Genomic DNA, 18,213 nt, shown 5'->3' with positions numbered 1-18,213 from the left:
CTATATAATTGAACCTTTGAAACGAAATAGTTATGACACTTGGAAAATTCAAGCTGAAGCTATATTAATCCAACAAAACCTAATGGATTATGTATCTGGGGAGAACAAATGTCCTGAGGATGAAGTTGGTAAGAATGCCTGGATAGTTAAAGATCTTAAAGCAAAATCAGAACTAATATTGATAATTTCACCTAGTGAATTGAAATTAGTAAAAAACTGCAAAACTTCCAAAGAAGTATGGGATTGCCTGCAGAACAATTACCAAAGTTCTGGTCCTGCAAGGAAAGCCACATTATTAAAGCAGTTAATAGTTCATAAAATGAAAGATGGAGAAAATGCTAGGAATCATGTCAACAAATTTATGGAGATTGTTGACAAACTTCAAGAAATGGACATCATTATCAGTTCAGACTTACTTAGCATTATGCTACTTTACAGCTTATCATCATCATTTGAAAATTTCCGTGTAGCAATTAAGTCTAGAGACACTTTACCTTCTCCTAATGATTTAAAAATAAAAGTAATTGAGGAGAGTGAAGCTAAGTCAAAAGATACGAATAATGAAGATACATTGTATTGCAAAACAAAGCAGTTCAACTCCAAGAAAGGTATTCACAACACTTATAGTCATGAAAAACAAGATGAGAACAACACTACAAAAGTAGGTTTCAAAGTTAAATGTTTTAGATGTGGAAAAATAGGACACAAAGCCAACAACTGTAGATCCAAACAAATGGGAAATAGTCTTAAAGCAGAGGCTGAATGTTTCTCTTCAAATTTGAACATTTTAGGTTCTAATTCATCTGATTGGTGTATTGATAGTGGATGTACATCGCACATGTGTGGAGAGAAATCACAGTTCAGAGATATCAAAAATTCAAACGGAATTTTGAAACTTGCTTCTAAAGGAAAGACATCTGACGTTTCTGGAACAGGAACGGTTTCGCTGGAATTAAAAAATTCTGAAATCATACATTTGAATAACACTCTGTTTGTACCAGACTTGGCAACAAATCTAATGAGTGTCAGTAAAATAACAGATAAAGGATTTAAAGTGATTTTTGAAAAAGAGAAAGCTGTGGTCCAAAACCAAAGAGGAAATGCAATTGTGGCAGCAGAACGTCAGGGTGGTCTTTATTATGTCAAAAGTACAAAATCTATAATGGTAAATGAAAAATCAAACTATACAAAAGAACCTGAGATCATAGATTGGCATAAAAAGTTAGGTCATCTAAACGAGGTTGACTTAAAAATAGCTTTAAAAAATGAATTTTTGAATGGATTAACTTTCAACATGAAAGACAAAATTGGAGAATGTGAAACATGTATTAAAGGAAAATTGACACAACACCATTTCAATCAAGAAAGATTGCAAATAATGTAAGCTTGTTAGAAGTCATACATTCTGACATTGTTGGTCCTATGAAAGTAACTACACCTGGAGGAAATAAGTATTTTGGAACATTCATTGATGAACATTCAAGATACTGCTATGTATATTTTTTGAAAAGTAAAGACAAAATTTTTGGACGTTTCAAAGAATATAAATATGAGGTGGAAAATCAAACAGGAAATAAAATCAAGTTTCTGCAAACCGATAACGGCAAAGAATATTGTAATGGTGAATTTGACAAGTTCTTGAAAGAAAGTGGTATAAGGCGAAGACTAACAGTTCCACACACGCCGCAACAAAATAGTCATAGTCATAGTCATAGTCAAGAATCTTTATTCATAGTATACATAGTTGTACATGAATAGTGTCAAATAAGTTAAAACTAATGCTTAAAACTATGATATCGCCATTTTCAATTCGTCTAAAGAGTACAAGGACAGGTCCATTAAATATTCCTTGAGACGTTTTTTAAAAATGTTGGGTTTTTGTTCTGTTTTAATTTTCAAAGGAATAAATTTTAAAAATTCATGTCCTGCATTGACAGTCTTTTTTTTTAAGAGCTCTAATTTGTGTTTTCTAATTACAAAATTATTTTTGTTACGTGTATTGTAGTTATGATTATTTTCTTTAATTGGTGGAATAAAATTTTTGTTTTTGACAAACATAATACATTCAAGAACATACAAACCATAAACAGTGAGGATCCTTAAACTTTTAAAGTGTTCTTTTGCAGAATCATCTTTGTTCATTTTTAACATAGCTCTGATTGATTGCTTCTGTATTGTCAAAATTTGGTCTAGATTTGAATTTGAGGTGGCTCCATATACACATATGCCATAAGATATATGGGATTGAATATGGGAAAAATAGATCATTTTTAAAACATCAACACTGCATAGTTTTGACATTTTTCTAATCGCACAAAGACCAGAATTTATTTTATTGATAACAAGTTTACAATGTTTGTCCCAAGACAAGTTGCTGTCCAATGTCAGGACAAGGAACCTTACGGCTTCTGTTATTTCAATTGGTTGGTTATTTACTTCAATATTAGGATTGGAATTGTTTTTGTTTTGTTTTGTTTTGAATGTGACACATTTGGTTTTACTTTCATTTAATTTTAAATTGTGATTATCAAAAAAATCCTCAATACAAGCTATTTCTATTGTGGATAGGAAACTCAACATCTTCTGCAGTTTTCCCAGATACTTTAAGATTAGAGTCATCTGCATAAAGATACAAACCTGTACATGGGGCAAAATTTAGACACTTTTTAAAATTTGTTAAGTAACAAATGAAAAGTAAAGGTCCCAGGACCGATCCTTGAGGTACACCAGATCTTATTGTGCCCATATTTGAACTGTATTTTGATTTATAATTGTCCACAATTTTGTCTAACAGAATTATATATAAGGATTTAACACATCTTTATGTAACTTGGTGTTATATTCGTGTAACCTGAATTTGGTTTATGTACCACTAGTGGACATGTTTCATACAAACATGAATACATAGTAAAACCACTCACAAAGACTCCGAAATGCCATTTTGTTGCGTACAATCACCATAGTAACGGTGTCCACCAGTGGCGCACATCAGAGTTGCTGAGTGTACCACCGGTAGTACACGCCAAAGTTTTCAAAAACTTCCAAATTTATTTCTTCAAAAAAATCCTGGAACTGACTGGATTTTATTTTCATGGCTTGCTGGACATTGTGTCATTCGTACTTTGCTTTTAAGCTGCTATTAATTTATTAGTATGTTTTCAAGTGTTATTTTGTTCCAGGACCCACTTCTAGTCGATTTTAAAAGACTGCTTGCAAATCTTGGACTGAACTTCAAATACATTCGTTCGCCCAAAAAAGGCAATTCCTGGTTGTACATAACTTTTTACAACCAAGCTCATCAAGAAAGAGCTTTGAAACTGTTAAGAAATTATAAATGGAAAGGTCGAACACTAATTTGTACCGTAAGTGGAGATATTACAATGACTAAAAGTCTTTATATAATCATGATAAAATGTAGTAGCCTATATTATGTCTTAGGAGATATCTCATAATCGATAATTTAATGATAACTTAATGATTTCAAAAGCAATGGATAGGCATTGCTGCATTCATGTAGGCTATGTTTTATAGGCCCTGGGCGTTGTTTCCATTTTCTCCTCTTAATAAAACTTAACTTTAAGCTTGTTTGGTCCTAAAACAACCTGAGATTTATGTTGATATTACAACCTTATATTCAATGTGTTATGTTCAATGCAGTTATTCCATTAAAAAAGAACAATAGGTTTATCTTGAACAGTTTTTATTTTGAAAATAGTTTTAACTTCTCGGTTAACCCTAGCAGTGGCCAATGTTAGAAGTGTGGAATGGCCAACTTATTTTGGCAATTTTGCAGACCTTTTTTGAAAATTCGTAAAAAATTCAACCGTTGAGGTAAACTTAGCCAACCTCATATTCATTTTGTTTAGAAAGAACAGGAGAATCTAGAAATAGTAATATAATAATGATAAAGAAAGTGTTTTTTCTTCGATAAAGTGAAAAAAATAAAAAAGATTTGAATTTATTTTTTTAAATTTCAAAAGCAGCTTGGGTAAAACTTTTTTTACAGATTTTTTATGGGAAATTCATTATATAGCTGATTTTTTAGACAATCTAATTCCCTACATAGAAATGTATAACACGTTGGGTAGCAATTTTTATTTTACGTGTTAGGGGCATAATAATATAATAAACGGAAAAACGCACAATACAACCGCAAGAAAAGTACAACCTTTTATAAACACAATTTCACATATTCAGTAAATATTCATGCATAGTAAAATGCATGAAGATTACTGTTATATACACACACACACATTTCTCTAACAATATGAAATAATAACAAATTTAGTAATAAATAGGCTGCCAACCTCTTTAAAAAAAAAATAAATAAATAAATAAAAAAAAATAAATAAATAAAAATAATGGATAACACGAGAACGAAAACTCGCTGGCAACAACACCCAATGGCGAATACAAGGCACTTTGTGTATGAGACCTTGACAGTAGTGACGCACTTTCGTCGTCTTCCTGAGAGGAAATGGAAATAACCCTGAGCGTAGGGCTGCCACTATCACAAGCTACATTTCTTCCTTTTCAAAATGACATATTATATGACTAGCAATAATAACTTACACAGTATATAATTTGTATTTTCCGTACTAGCGTATTACGCTGGTTAGCCAGTTGTTATAAATTTCAAAAACAGCTGTTTTCATCAAATCGTACCTGTTGTGCAATCAATATATCGTTCTAAATATCAATACCACAATGAAGATAAAATCAATGGCTATCCAGTGGTACCACCCGCAACATTTCAAACGAAAATTACCCGAGCAGGGTAATGCCAAACAAGTTGTGTTTTGACAGTTCCCAAGTGTCAGCTGCAAAAGTCGTGCCACGCCAAAAATTCATTTGATTTCTAATCGTCGTGACATTGTTATATACCTGCTACAGGGTTTGCTTATATAATAAAACGAAAGTTCAGGATGTGATCTTTCGAATTGTATATATATTGTTCACATCAGAGCTAATTATAAGCGGTTTTCTCATCATAAAAAAAAAATTTGATTTGGCCCATACTCTAGCCTATTACGCTGGTGGCCATTCTAGGCGTCACGGCGAACGAGCATATTACGCTCGTTGGCCACTGCTAGGGTTAAAGGTGTACTCCACCCATAATAAAAAAACAATTTTATTTATGTATGAAACATTTTATTTTTTACACATTAGTTTTGAGCTATGAAAATAAGGAAATCTTAATCCACTAGTTATTATAGTAAACATTTTGTCACACAATTTTTAAAAAATCTTTTTTTTTCAAAGATATTGTTTTATAATTAAGTTTAAAACATTTAAAAACTGAATTTGTCTAAATCCTTGCTACAGTTGGTTGAATACATCATAACCTTAAAAAAAAGAAAAAAAAAGATTTTTAGATTATCTCACATAGAATGATAGAACCTGAGTTCCATACGTTCCCATATTTTAAAATATGTGAAAATCAAAACTTTTGGTAATCGCCCCGGAAACAAAAGGAAACACTATTCCGTTGGGAAGAACGCCGCAAAAATAAAAAAAAATCCTATTACATATATAACATTTGTTATTATTTAAAAGTACACAAAAAAAAACTTTAAAAACAAAAGTTTGCCAATTTGGCCAAAACAAGGGTAGGGAGGGGGGTTGGCAAACGAGGCCAGTGTAGCACTTACTTATTTTGTAAAATAACACCGCATAAAAAAATATTTTTATCATGTGTCATACATCAAAATGTTCGGGAAGAACTGTAGAACACTTTTTGGTAAATAACCAAAATTTGGTACATTTTTTAAAATTCCTAGTTTTTTTTTGGGCTGGAGTGCCTCCTTAACATAAGATCTTTTAATATAAAAAAAAGTTATGTAACAAAGTAAATTTAAAAGAATAAATTATCAATCTATCAACTATTTACCGACTTAAGCTGAACAAACAGTTGAAATAACAATAATTAGGCTACATACTTGTTTTCCTCACAGTTGGTCGTCGCAGATGTGCTCAAGCGCAAACAGGAGGACAGCGGACAAGAGGCTTCCAAGAAACCAAGACTTGACATTCCCATAGAGGAGCAGATGTTGATGTCTACCATCCCTTACCACTCTATCTCTTACGAGGAACAGGTTGGATTCAAATATTTAAATTCAAAATAGGGTTAGTTAGCTAGGTACTTCACGGCTTGAAGTGAACAAAAAGAAAAGAATAGGATAGCTTGTGTCCTAAATGTACCAGTAATAAAAAAAGGTTAAAGTCTCCACATCAATGATGTAATATTTTTGTATTAATTTTTTAACAAATTGTCAGAATATGTTATTATTTCTGTCCAGAGTTCAATGCTTGCGGATCTGTTATGACTGTTATCAGTATCCTCAGTTTTATAGTCCCCCACAATCATGGAAACTGATGTTGTTTTCTGCAATCGCGGCAAACTCTTGAATAGGCCCATCTCCTGCAGTAAAGGAAACGCCCCAATTCTATTTTACCACAAAAATAATAGTTTTACGATGACTGTTAAATGTTATCTCTAACTCAGTCAGTATTTTCATGAATATTCAATTTGCCGCTGGCCATTGCCTATTGCCATAAAACTGTTTATGGCTACATAATAATAATAATAATAATAATAATCTTTATTGTCATTCAGCAACATAAAATTACAATAGACAACGTCAGAAGTCAGGACACAAATGTGACATCATGCTTAAATCTATACATCATCCTATGAAACATTGAACATTTTGTTGCATAAACTGTACATACAGGCCTAAATATTTAAATTTAAAATTCTAAGATTGAATGCTTTACACAAATTTATACAAAACTTAAGTATTAATAAACACATATTAAACTTGTAACTAATGTACAATCTTATTTTATAAGTTAAAATATTTGTTAGGCTATAGATATTTTATCTTTCTATTAACAAAACCACAAGCATAGTTGTTTTTTTGCATAATTTTTTTTTCGTTATTCAAGTCTACTTGGTCTCAAATTATGTCATTGCATGTTCTGTATCTTGTCTTATATTGTTAGATGTGACTGTTTAAGGCTTACATGTATTTTTTATCGTGTTGAAGGTACTTTATGCAATCTAAATCTTATGAACTAGATAGTGATTTTGCTACCCTCGTTGTAACCTAATCAATTTATATATAGGCCCTCCTAAATAATTAGGTCTAGGCCTGGGTCTTTTGATTATTTGGAAGAGCTTTAAAATATACTAAGAAAATTGGATTGAGCCTGAGATAAACTAATGATTGATATTGTGGATGTTAACTTTGTAAATGAAAAAGACAATAATTTGTATCCATCTTATAACTAGTTTTGAAGCTGATAAAAAAGATGCTCTTTGCCATTACTTCATCATAACCTTCAGTTTTTCATTGTCGTCTGCTGTGAACAGCTGGCAACTACACTGTCATCGTACTGAATGCTTTTATATGTTTTAAAAAATTTTAAAAACAACTAGACATTGTGTTGGTTGGAAATAATTTACCAGTTGTGTGAAATTATCTTGTCAATAAATGTTTCAAACATGTTTATTCCTAAAAACTCTTATCCTATTTTTAAAACCATTTTTATCATGGCTATTCAAAGTATCTCAGAGTAAAATAGGTAAAGCCTTTATCTTAACTGTGATTTTTCTTGACACAATCCTCGTAGTAGTAAAAGGTTTTGTTTGAATAATGTGTGGTACAGTAATTGTTGTTAGAAAACCATGAATGCAGGATACTATCCATTTTCATAGTACTGTAATGTCAATGTTAAAGTTTAAAATAATGGTTTAGATATAGTTCTGAGCAGTAAACCGCAAAAATACAAGAGCCACGTACCGTACCGATTTTGTACCGAGAACCGAGGTACAAAATATTGTACCGTACCGACCTTAAATTTACTGTACCGCAGACCCCTAATAGAAATTAATTAATATCACACGAGTAGTTCTTATGGAATAGTTATCAAATATTTTCACAGTGTGTTTTTAAATTCCAGCTGAGTAAAAAGAATGAAGAAGCCCAATGTTTGTTCAAATGGCTGTCAGTTTGTATGGAGAAGAAAACCCCAGAGTTGATCGGGTATATTGATAAGCAGATTGCCAAGTTTAGGAAGACCCAACTGCCTTTCAAATTGGACATGGTCAGAGCTTCGCCAGTCATTGATGGTTACCGCAACAAATATGAATTTAGAATTGGTGAGTAGAAATCATTCAAATGGCAACTAGTTCAATTTTTCCACCCTAATTGTTCACAAAGTTTTTCTGAGAAATCCTATTTATTTACATAATAAGTTGTTTGTGTAAGTATTGTTATAAATTACTTCAAATCCATCTTTGTTACCCTAGTCAGCTATTTGATAATTACTACGCATGTTACCCTACTAATGCATGTTGCTACGCATGCATTAACCCTCCGAGTGTTAAGTGTCGGAGCGTGTTGAGCGCTTTTGCGACTCACAAACATAATTTACGGCGAAGGTTCTGGGACTGACTGAATCTGATTCTACTAGATCGAGATTGGTATCGTTGTTTTCGGCAGATTCTAAGCTTTCTCCTTATGTCTGTATCTAGATGATTTTCATTTTCGTACCGATCATGTTGTAGCAGACAGATGACGTTCGTATTGTAAACAACTTGTAAACTCGTAAACTCACATCAGCAACTTATGTTATTTGTTTCATTTATCGTTGTTAGTTGTTATTAATGATAAAAATAAACAGTACTAGAGTTACACGTGGTGCATTTAAGGTGATTTAAGTGATGTTAAAGGGCTATTTGACGATCCTAGATAAGTAGGTTTTATCCTTTAGATTCCTAGCTATGTGTTTTTAGCTATCGCTAAATATGCAAAATCTGTTCTTCACCCATAACTTACTTATTTGCAAATTTACCTCCTTATCTTACTAATATTATAAATGTGAAAGTTTGTGTGTTTGTTTGTTTGAAGTTCAATCACGCAATAATTACTGGATGGATTGGGCTCAAATTTGGCATGATGATAGCTCACATTCCCGATTAACATATAGGCATATTTTTATCTCAAAAATCCTTTCGGGCTCCGCCCCAGTGGCTCTAGAGTTTCTCATGTTAACCTTATTTACTCATATTTAAATTTAATTAAAGAATTTAGTCAGCTGTTTCTATTATGGCAAGGTTGGTTCTATGATATGCAAAGGCATTAAAAGTTATAAGATTTACCAACAGGATGCAGCACTATTATTTTTTTTTTTCATTTATGAAAACAGCTAATTTGAACTAAGCAGCAACAAAAATCTGTGATACACAATAGTCCAGTCAATGAAGGGATTGTGGAGGACATGGAGAGGGGGAATTTTTTTTCTGCGGGAATGTGTTCGGGGTAGTTAGAAGATAAAAATACCAAAAGTCCTCTTCCCTGGCCCTGCTGCTTCAACGGGGGGAGGGGGGGAAAGACCCCAATTTTTAGATTTTACTTCTACACTGAAAACCGTGCATCGTACGGAAAAAATGTAAATTATAAAAAGAAAGATGATGAAATTCTCTACAAGAATGGTCATATTCATTTCTTCCGTATATGCATTGGTTTAAAAGATATTCTCAAAATAATTTAAAAATTCTTAAATAAATTGATTTTTCACGCGTTTTTTGTCAAATAAGTTTATATAATCCATTAGCCTGTTGTTGTTTCACATTAATTAGGATAGAAAACAGGGTTTTGAACACTAACCTATATAATATAATATATCAATCGTATATATTGTGTTAAAAATTGTTTATACTAGCTGTAACCTGCGGGCTTTGCCCCGTTTAACTTCTTAATTTTCAAGATTATCTCGTTCCCATGGCTCAATCACGTCCTGGTTGAAGTTTGTTTGCTACGCTCACTCACCTTTAGGTTGGAGTAATAAAACTAGTGTACCTGTTGCTCGAATTCGAGCAATTGCGAAGCATTACAGGCGTTATTTTAAAACGAATAACGGTCATAATTTCCGATGACTTTATAAAAGTCGACTCAAAGATTATGAATACTCACAATGTACACAACAGTTAGATATAATCAAAATTGTTTGTAAATATCTTATCTTTTTTCTAGGGATGGTCAAGTCTCGAAATTTCGGGAAATTTTCGGGAAATTTTAAATCTCGTTACACGAGACGAGATTTCTTTTTGGCCGAGATTTTTATCGAGACAAGAATAAAAAAAAAAAAAAATTAAAAACGCCTGCATAAAGTCAATGCAATACCCGCAATACAAATGAATGAACAGAGACACCATACCAGGAACAGTTAATCCCTTAACCAAGTTTTTTGCAAATGTGCTCAAGATTATAACAGTGCCAGATGTGCAATTTGTGCATGCAAGAAAATGTCCAATAAGAGCTCTCCGTTATGCCAGAACTGCTAAGGGATCTTTTTACATGAAATGTCCATTCTGATGAATGAGGAAGATGAAGAATATACAGGCCTACACCGAATTCTCACTTTATTGAGTCTAATCAACAAGAATTGAATGATGGAGATGTCCTAGATGGTGGTTTTCAGTTCCAGATAGCACCAGTTTTTGGGACAGAAGTCGGACCCTCTCGTCCCAAGTGAGCCAGACCATGAACAATAATATTAAGTCTTGTTTTCGGTAATTGTTATAAATAAACCTGGACAAATATAGCTACAAACATAATCTTTTTAATTTTTAATGTAATAATTATGCCAAAATTACTTGTTTCCATGACAAATATATATAATCTATTTAAATTTATATAAACTATTTTTAACACAATATATACGATTGATATATTATATTATATAGGTTAGTGTTCAAAAACCTGTTTTCTATCCTGATTGATGTGAAACAACAACAGGCTAATGGATTATATAAACTTATTTGACAAAAAACGTGTGAAAAATCAATTTATTTAAGAATTTTTATATTATTTTGAGAATATCTTTTAAACTAATGCATATACGGAAGAAATGAATATGACCATTCTTTTAGAGAATTTCATCATCTTTATTTTTATAATTTACATTTCTTCCGTACGATGCACGGTTTTCAGTGTAGAAGTAAAAAACTAAAAAATGGGGTTTCCCCCCCCTCCCCCCGTTGAAGCAGCAGGGCCAGGGGCGGGGAATTTTGGTATTTTTATCTTCTTACTACCCCGAACACATTCCCGCAGAAAAAAAATTTCCCCCTCTCCATGTCCTCTACACCCCCGTTTTGAGCATTCATTGACTGGACTACAATGAGAACTGTCCGTTTACAGTTATGTTTATGTTTTTAATTTCACGAATAATTTGTGATATTTTGTGAATCTTTAATAATTTATTTTTTTCTATTGTTCGGGTGAAGTGGTAGAACATTATGGCTATGGTAGATGTGTAATACTATAGTATACCGTAAATTTAAAGAAGCAAATTTTATCATACTTTGTCCTCCCTCATTGCAAACGCTAAGCTTGAGTATAACTGTACTAAGCATTTTATACTTATATGCCACTCCCGTACGAAGGACGGGTACTCTGGTAGTATGATATATTTTTGGAATCCTCATAAAGTTTAGTACAAAGTGGCTATTTAAAAATATTTATAGACCTATAAATTATAACATTTTATCTAGCCCAAACCTAAAAAATCTTTTCAGTTTTTTTTATTTGTAAACAATGTCAGTCCCACAGAAATTGTTGACAATAAAAAAAAGTTACCTTTTTGTTTTGTAGTTGCCTTTAGTTCTTGAAGATTTTGTTTCCTAATGCGCATTTCGCCACAGGCTGCGGCATACTTTAACTCAGCTACGTTTTATTGGATACTGAAGTTAATTAATAGTCAAAGATAAAACCCTGTGAATGTGCAATCAATAGGCAAACATTAATACCTTTGCCATAGCCACATGGAGGGTTAAGGAGCTGATTAATAATAGTCTATGAGATCACACAGTCTCTTAAGTACTATCAAACAGACCTAGAGAGAGTGTTAAAGACCTTTATCAGCTCTCCTCGTGCTTTCTTTGATATTTACATTGCACAAATCTGTGATTTAAACTGACTGCCAAATTTTAAGCACAGTAACCTCCATTACCTGGGGTTGTTGGGAGAAGGAAGACCGTGGATAACTGAAGGCCCCAGATAATGCAACATAGTAAGAAGCCATCCATAAACAACAACAGTACATGTAAATCTAAATAGTCATTAATGTCATCAATAGCATTTACTTCATGAAAATGAATTTGTACAAATAGTTAATCAAATTAATTTCTTGTGTTTTGCTGATCAGCAGTTTGTGTGTCATAGGGATGGAACCTACCAGTAAGAGGGTGATTGTTGGTTACCGAGTAGACAACCAGGAAGGGGACAACATTGCTGTGGCAGCTCCAGATGCTATGAGACATCTGCCTAAGGAGATGTTGGAGGTAGTCAAGGTATGGTAATATTTATCATTATCATTTAATGTTGTTAAAATCCAAAACTTTAAAAAATCAGGTTCTTGTTTATGTTTATACAAGAGCTAATTTTGCAGCTTCTGTTAGATTATTTGAAATAAACTAACTAAACTTATTAAGTTAATAATTTAGTTTATACTAGCTGTGTGCCCATTCTACGCACGGGGATCTTATAGTAGTCAGTTGAAACCTTCTTATATTAAGATTAAGAACAGCAGTTAGTTTGCATATTTGCAGATATGCTGGCAAAACTATTATATATAAACCTTCGCAAATACAGTATCTGACAGTTCAAGCCAAAATAAATGCTTCGCAATTAAATGTCACCCGGATCGTTATGGTCCATATGTCCAATGATTAAACTAAAAAATGTTTTATAGATCCATGAAGCGTAGCCCTAAAGTAGGCCTATAATTGAAAGTTACTTTCCACATCGGTTAACTTAAACGTATTTAAAGTACTACCTCAACCTCACCATTTAACACTTTATTCCGGTTGACATTTTCAGTATCAAAGGTGCTCTTGTCCATTCCGTGAAACACTGAGAAATAAGGACATTAATGCGTTACCAACAGACATACACACAACAATCCAAAAAAGGCCACGAACTATTGATACATAAACAATATAAAGGCGTAAACAATTCATGATGGTTTGCCCAACAAATGTTTTACTCAAATAGGTTATCATTTTCTTAGCATACCGGGTAAGCTAAGATTTGGAATCCAGACAGAAAAAGCAAAACTTATACAGAGTTAAGACATCACTTAAATTGAATACGGACGGCTCTAATAAATAAGGTGCAACATCAACGATAACTAATTTGTAAACTACAGTGATGTGTTGGTACCTACGTAAAAATGATTCTAGCAGCTACCAACGGTTCTAAGGAAAAGAACCAGTACCTACGTAAGAACCTACCTAAGAACTATAGTTTTCTTTTTTTTTTTTTCCTAGGACACTAGGCACGAGCCTGGGATTGTTTTTCACATTACTTCAGGCTAGACCTAGGGGTTGCGGCATTATCACTTAGATAAAATCCATTGGTGACTTGGCGGGGATCGAACCCGGGACCTCACGGACCGAAGTCCCGCGCTCTATCCACTACACCAGCTCGCTCCCCCACCTAAGAACTATAGTACATCCGACCAATTAAATACATTAATATCTAGTCCCGAGGTTATTGATCTCTTGCTTTTGGATTTTCTCGTAAAAAGTTATAGCGTAAACTTATCGGTGTCAGTTTGAAAAAAAAAAACAACCTTACCCAAACAACTTTTTGTTATTTAATAGATTACGCATTCTCTAAACAATGATTAGTATATCTATTACTATTAGAAGGAAATGTGACGAAAATCACACAATGTTGGGGTTTTGGTCATTTGCAATTATATTTCTTAAGTAGGTAGGCCATGGAAAAGTACCGGTATCAAGGATCGTCGTCAAAAAGGTTGTTATGAATAAATATGTAGGCTTACGTACCCAAGATATGAGCTATGGGCCTATTGGCTGTATGGTCCAGCGATTGCATCACACGGTGAGTAGAAAAGAAACAGAAAGTGACACATTGGAAAAGCGAGTTTAGCACTTCCTCTGTTAAACCTCTGTTACAATCACCCACTGCAGTTGTGATTTTTTACTTTACACTTTACACAACCGCCATTGAAGCGCCGTCAATGAGTGGAAACCTTTTTTGTAAGCTATTGGCGACGATCATTTCAGTGTCCAGCCCTATACAACAGTGATTCAAGGTCTTCTTTCTGGTTGTCAAAACTCAAGAAACATTTTATACTCAAAGAATTTCTGGTTCCGATTCGGACGATGTCTAGTTATTTAATTTCATTTACGGTTACACTATTAGACTATATTATTGCACTTGCGATTAATTAAATCCGTTATGTAAGAAAAACGTTTTTAATCTCACTTGGTTGGGATTTCCTTTCAAAACGTGATTCGAAATGGTTGCGGTATTTGTAAACAACATTTGTAAACATATCATTTGACAGCTAGAAAAAATAATCTTGATCCGAACAGCTGTTCGTTATTTCATAGACGATTATGTGATAAAAATTGAACGAAAATTTGACAAAAATCGCACAAAACAGCATTTTTGAGCGTCCGTAATTTTATTTACAAAGTAGTGAGGCTATATTTAAATCACTAAAGACACTCTCACCAATCCAGTGAATACATTAAAATGACTTGGATCTTTATAGGTACTCTGGTTTTCACGGAGAAGATTGCGTAAAATGCCATCTTGAGTGTTACAGACAAAGGGAAAGACAGACAGACAGACAGACAGACAGACAGACAGAAATAGAGATAAGACCCGTTTCTGCTTCTTTAATGTATAAAACGTAAAAATAACATAAAAGTATATAATTCTGAGCAAAGTACAGACAAAACTCTAATTTTATTTATATAGATAGAGGATGTAACATATTTAAAAGGAGGAGTATTCATAATCAACCCCTATTTGGGATTGGTTGATGAAATTCAAAATCATGTTAATAAGTGTGTGACATCGGTTACGTGTACTGAAGGTTATTTGAAAATTTACAGCCATGAAACAAATTAAAAGTGATGGAATGTCAAGTTCCAGTTAAATTAATGTCTAAAATTTCTTGCCTTAACTTTTTGAAAATTTGTCGTATCAAATTTGGATTTGCGGCATTAATTTTCTTTTTTAAAGCTCTTTAAAGTGATGTGCTACTAGATAGTGGTTGCCATTTAAAAATTTTAAGTTACCCCCAGCAACCCCTATTTGGGGATGGGTTTAAATTTCTAAATACCGCCAAAAAGAACTTGACTTTACCCTAGTAACGTGAATTGAAGCTCATTAGTATATGCAGCCGTACAAAAGTTAACCAGGGAGGGACTATTATGGGACACCCGGTATGATGTTTTTGGTTTCGCAAGTGTTGAAACCTCGGATGATGTAGTTTTCATTGGTTATGGAACTGGAAGATTGTTGGCTTGGTTGATTAGTTTGACAGGTTTTGCACCTACCAGGTGTCCATAAAGTCCTGACAACATTTTGTTTTGTAATAAAATGAAAACCATTAGACATACAAAAGTGAGATTATATTTTTTAGAAAGAGCATGAAAAATGTTTTATATACAATTCATATAACATTAGTACACTTCCACATGTGACCCATTTGTGTCCCGTAGAATTTCCAGTCTAAATTCAATTTCCTCCCAAGTACTTGCCAACATCTCTCCAGCAATTGTTGAAATTGCTTCTCTGATCCCGGTCTTCAACACGCCCACGTCTGAGACAGGTGTAGCATAAACCTTGTCTTTCACAAAGCCCCAAAAGAAAAAGTCTAAAGGTGTGATGTCTGGTGAACGGGGAGGCCAAGCTATGGGCCCACCGCGACCAATCCAACGATTGTGATAAGTGTCATCGAGGAAATGTCTTACATCCAAAAACCAATGCGATGGAGCTCTGTCTTGTTGGAAAATTACCCACGGTTGAAACTCCTCTAATTGAGGCACAACGTACAGTTCAAGCATGTCCAAATATGTTGTTCCTGTAACTGATTGTTCTGCAAAAAAGAATGGGCCTATAACTTTGTTGTGCATCAAACCACACCATACATTAAGTTTGGGACTGTTTCTTTCGTGTTCTAAGACAACTCTTGGGTTTTCGCTGCCCCAAATTCCGCTGCCGGACATTGTGCCGATTTACTATACCACTTACGTGGAAAGTGTATTTGTCTGAAAAACATACACGTTTAAGATAGTTGTTATCTACATGAATGAGATGTAAAATATCATTAGCAAAAGAAGCTCGGTAAGGATAATCATTCGTGATCATTCGGATAATTTGACTCGTGAAGCCACAAAACACATTGAGCTTTTTCTTCCTTAGTAGCCATTTTTACGATAGACACAAGAAGAATTGAAGTTGATCCCAAAAATAGAGGATTTCTATTTTGATGTTTTCTAGACGGACTAGAATTATTTTAAATTTACAAACTTAATTCACGTTGAATACATACTTGGTGGCTTTTATTAATTTTAGCAGGAGTTTTATCTTATTTGTTGTTTTGTATAATGGTAACTTTACTTGATGTCAGTAGTAATAATTTTGAGTTAAGTGTAAATTTATTCATCATAGTATTTTTATTTTTATTTTTGTTTGTATTATGACGACACTCCTATCCTTGTACGTTGTAATTTTTAAGGTGTTTATGAGTGAATAAAGAATTTGAATTTGAATTTTGAATTTGACAAAGTGTTGAAATAAAAGTATACTGTGTTGTATTAAAATCAGAATAGAAAGTAAACAGCATTGAATAATAAACATTTAGGTTGCTATGGTAATAACTATAGCTTCATTTATGTCCATAACACATTTGATATTTGATGACATATTGTGCTGTAATTAGGACTTTATATCTTAGTTAATTATCGTATTTGAATCCTCGAATATATCCATCCATTAATATCAGGCTGTTCTCAAATACTAAAATATTGGTTTAACAATTCAAACTTTCGAGTATTTACATACCCTTACTTTCTAGGCCTCTAATATTTAATGTTGTATGCAGCACAGTATAGAATTAAACATAGTATGAAAAATAATCACTATGTGTTCTATTTCTTATTTAGATTAAAATTAAAAGATCAAAAGAAACTAAACTGTTTTTAATCAAGACATTAATACAAGACAATATTATTAAAGAAAGTAAATAAAAACATATGGTTAAATAATAATTAAATAATCATAGAGGTTGAACATCTTTCCCTTTGAGTTTTTTTTCTCAAAGTTTATTCAGGAAATCGTTTGGTTGGTCTTATAATTCTGCCTCTTGATGATTTTTTAATTGCAGCTTCTTGATTGGGAATTGTTGATCGTGAAAAAGATTTACTGTAATCTTGGGGTGTTCTAGATGGAGTAGTAGTTGCTTTTTCAGTAGTATTTGATAGGGACGAGTTGGTTTGAGTAACAGTAGTAAATGGCAGAGTATCTGGCATTGTATCTTTAATGGATAAAGGAATAGGATTGTTCGGTTTGGTTGTATTACCTTTGTAAGGCAAAAGGTGGTGTCGATTCCTTCTCAACGTAGTGTTTCCTGTCTTAACCCAGTATGACCTTGGCTTTTGTCCTAAGCTGATAATAATCCCCTCTCTTTTTAGGTCTTGGATCCATACTTTTTTACCTACAGGCAGCGATGGAAGTTCTTTTGTAGCGTAGCGCCTATCGTAGTTTCTCTTGTAAGATGCTCTGTAAGTATCTTCTTTTTCCTGTAGTTGGGAGAGATCGGGTTTGATTTCAAGTTTTTTAGGTAAAACAGGCAGATTATCTCGCAGTGATCTGTTGTATATTAGCTGAGCAGGACTGTATCCACTTGTGGATAGAGGTGTATTGCGGTAGGTTAGGAGGGCCAAATATGGGTCGTCTTTGTTTTTCTTTAGTACACTCTTCGCTATTTTGACTGCAGCTTCAGCTGCACCGTTACTTTGGTGGTAGCTTGGACTGCTCGTCACAAGTTTAAAGTTATAGCTTTGAGCAAACTTTTTGAATTCAGAGTTTTCAAGACCAGTGTATCTGGTAGCAAACTGTGTACCACAATCAGATCGTAGCTCAATTGGTATACCGTGACGGCAAAATACAGATTTACATTTTTCGATTATTTCAGCAGTTGACAGGTTTTTTAATGTAGCTATTTCAAAATAACGTGAAAAACAGTCAGTGATTACTACGAACCATGTTCCTTCAAGTTTAAAGAGATCAATCGCTGCCTTTTCCCAAGGACGAGATGGAAGCTCACTGGGCAAAAGGGGTTCATGATGTTGTGTTCTATGTTCAGTACATTTAGGAC

General features: G+C 33.4%; 1 protein-coding gene across 2 annotated transcripts in view; it reads left to right on the top strand.

The window, feature by feature from the left end:
* The window catches only part of LOC128987784 (tRNA (uracil-5-)-methyltransferase homolog B-like), a 114,507-nt gene that overhangs the window by 31,852 nt on the left and 64,442 nt on the right, over window positions 1-18,213 (top strand). For both annotated transcript variants that reach the window (XM_054408803.1, XM_054408804.1), the window contains 4 exons: window positions 3,180-3,362; window positions 5,955-6,095; window positions 7,966-8,164; window positions 12,231-12,358. In XM_054408803.1, the coding sequence (XP_054264778.1) occupies window positions 3,180-3,362; window positions 5,955-6,095; window positions 7,966-8,164; window positions 12,231-12,358 (651 nt within the window). The remainder of the gene's footprint in view (window positions 1-3,179; window positions 3,363-5,954; window positions 6,096-7,965; window positions 8,165-12,230; window positions 12,359-18,213) is intronic.

Source organism: Macrosteles quadrilineatus, unplaced genomic scaffold (genome assembly GCF_028750875.1).
Source record: "Macrosteles quadrilineatus isolate MER2022 unplaced genomic scaffold, UCM_ALF_1.0 Scaffold_2__2_contigs__length_208266976, whole genome shotgun sequence".
NCBI lineage: Eukaryota > Metazoa > Arthropoda > Insecta > Hemiptera > Cicadellidae > Macrosteles > Macrosteles quadrilineatus.
This window is presented reverse-complemented; position numbering and strand designations above follow the sequence as displayed.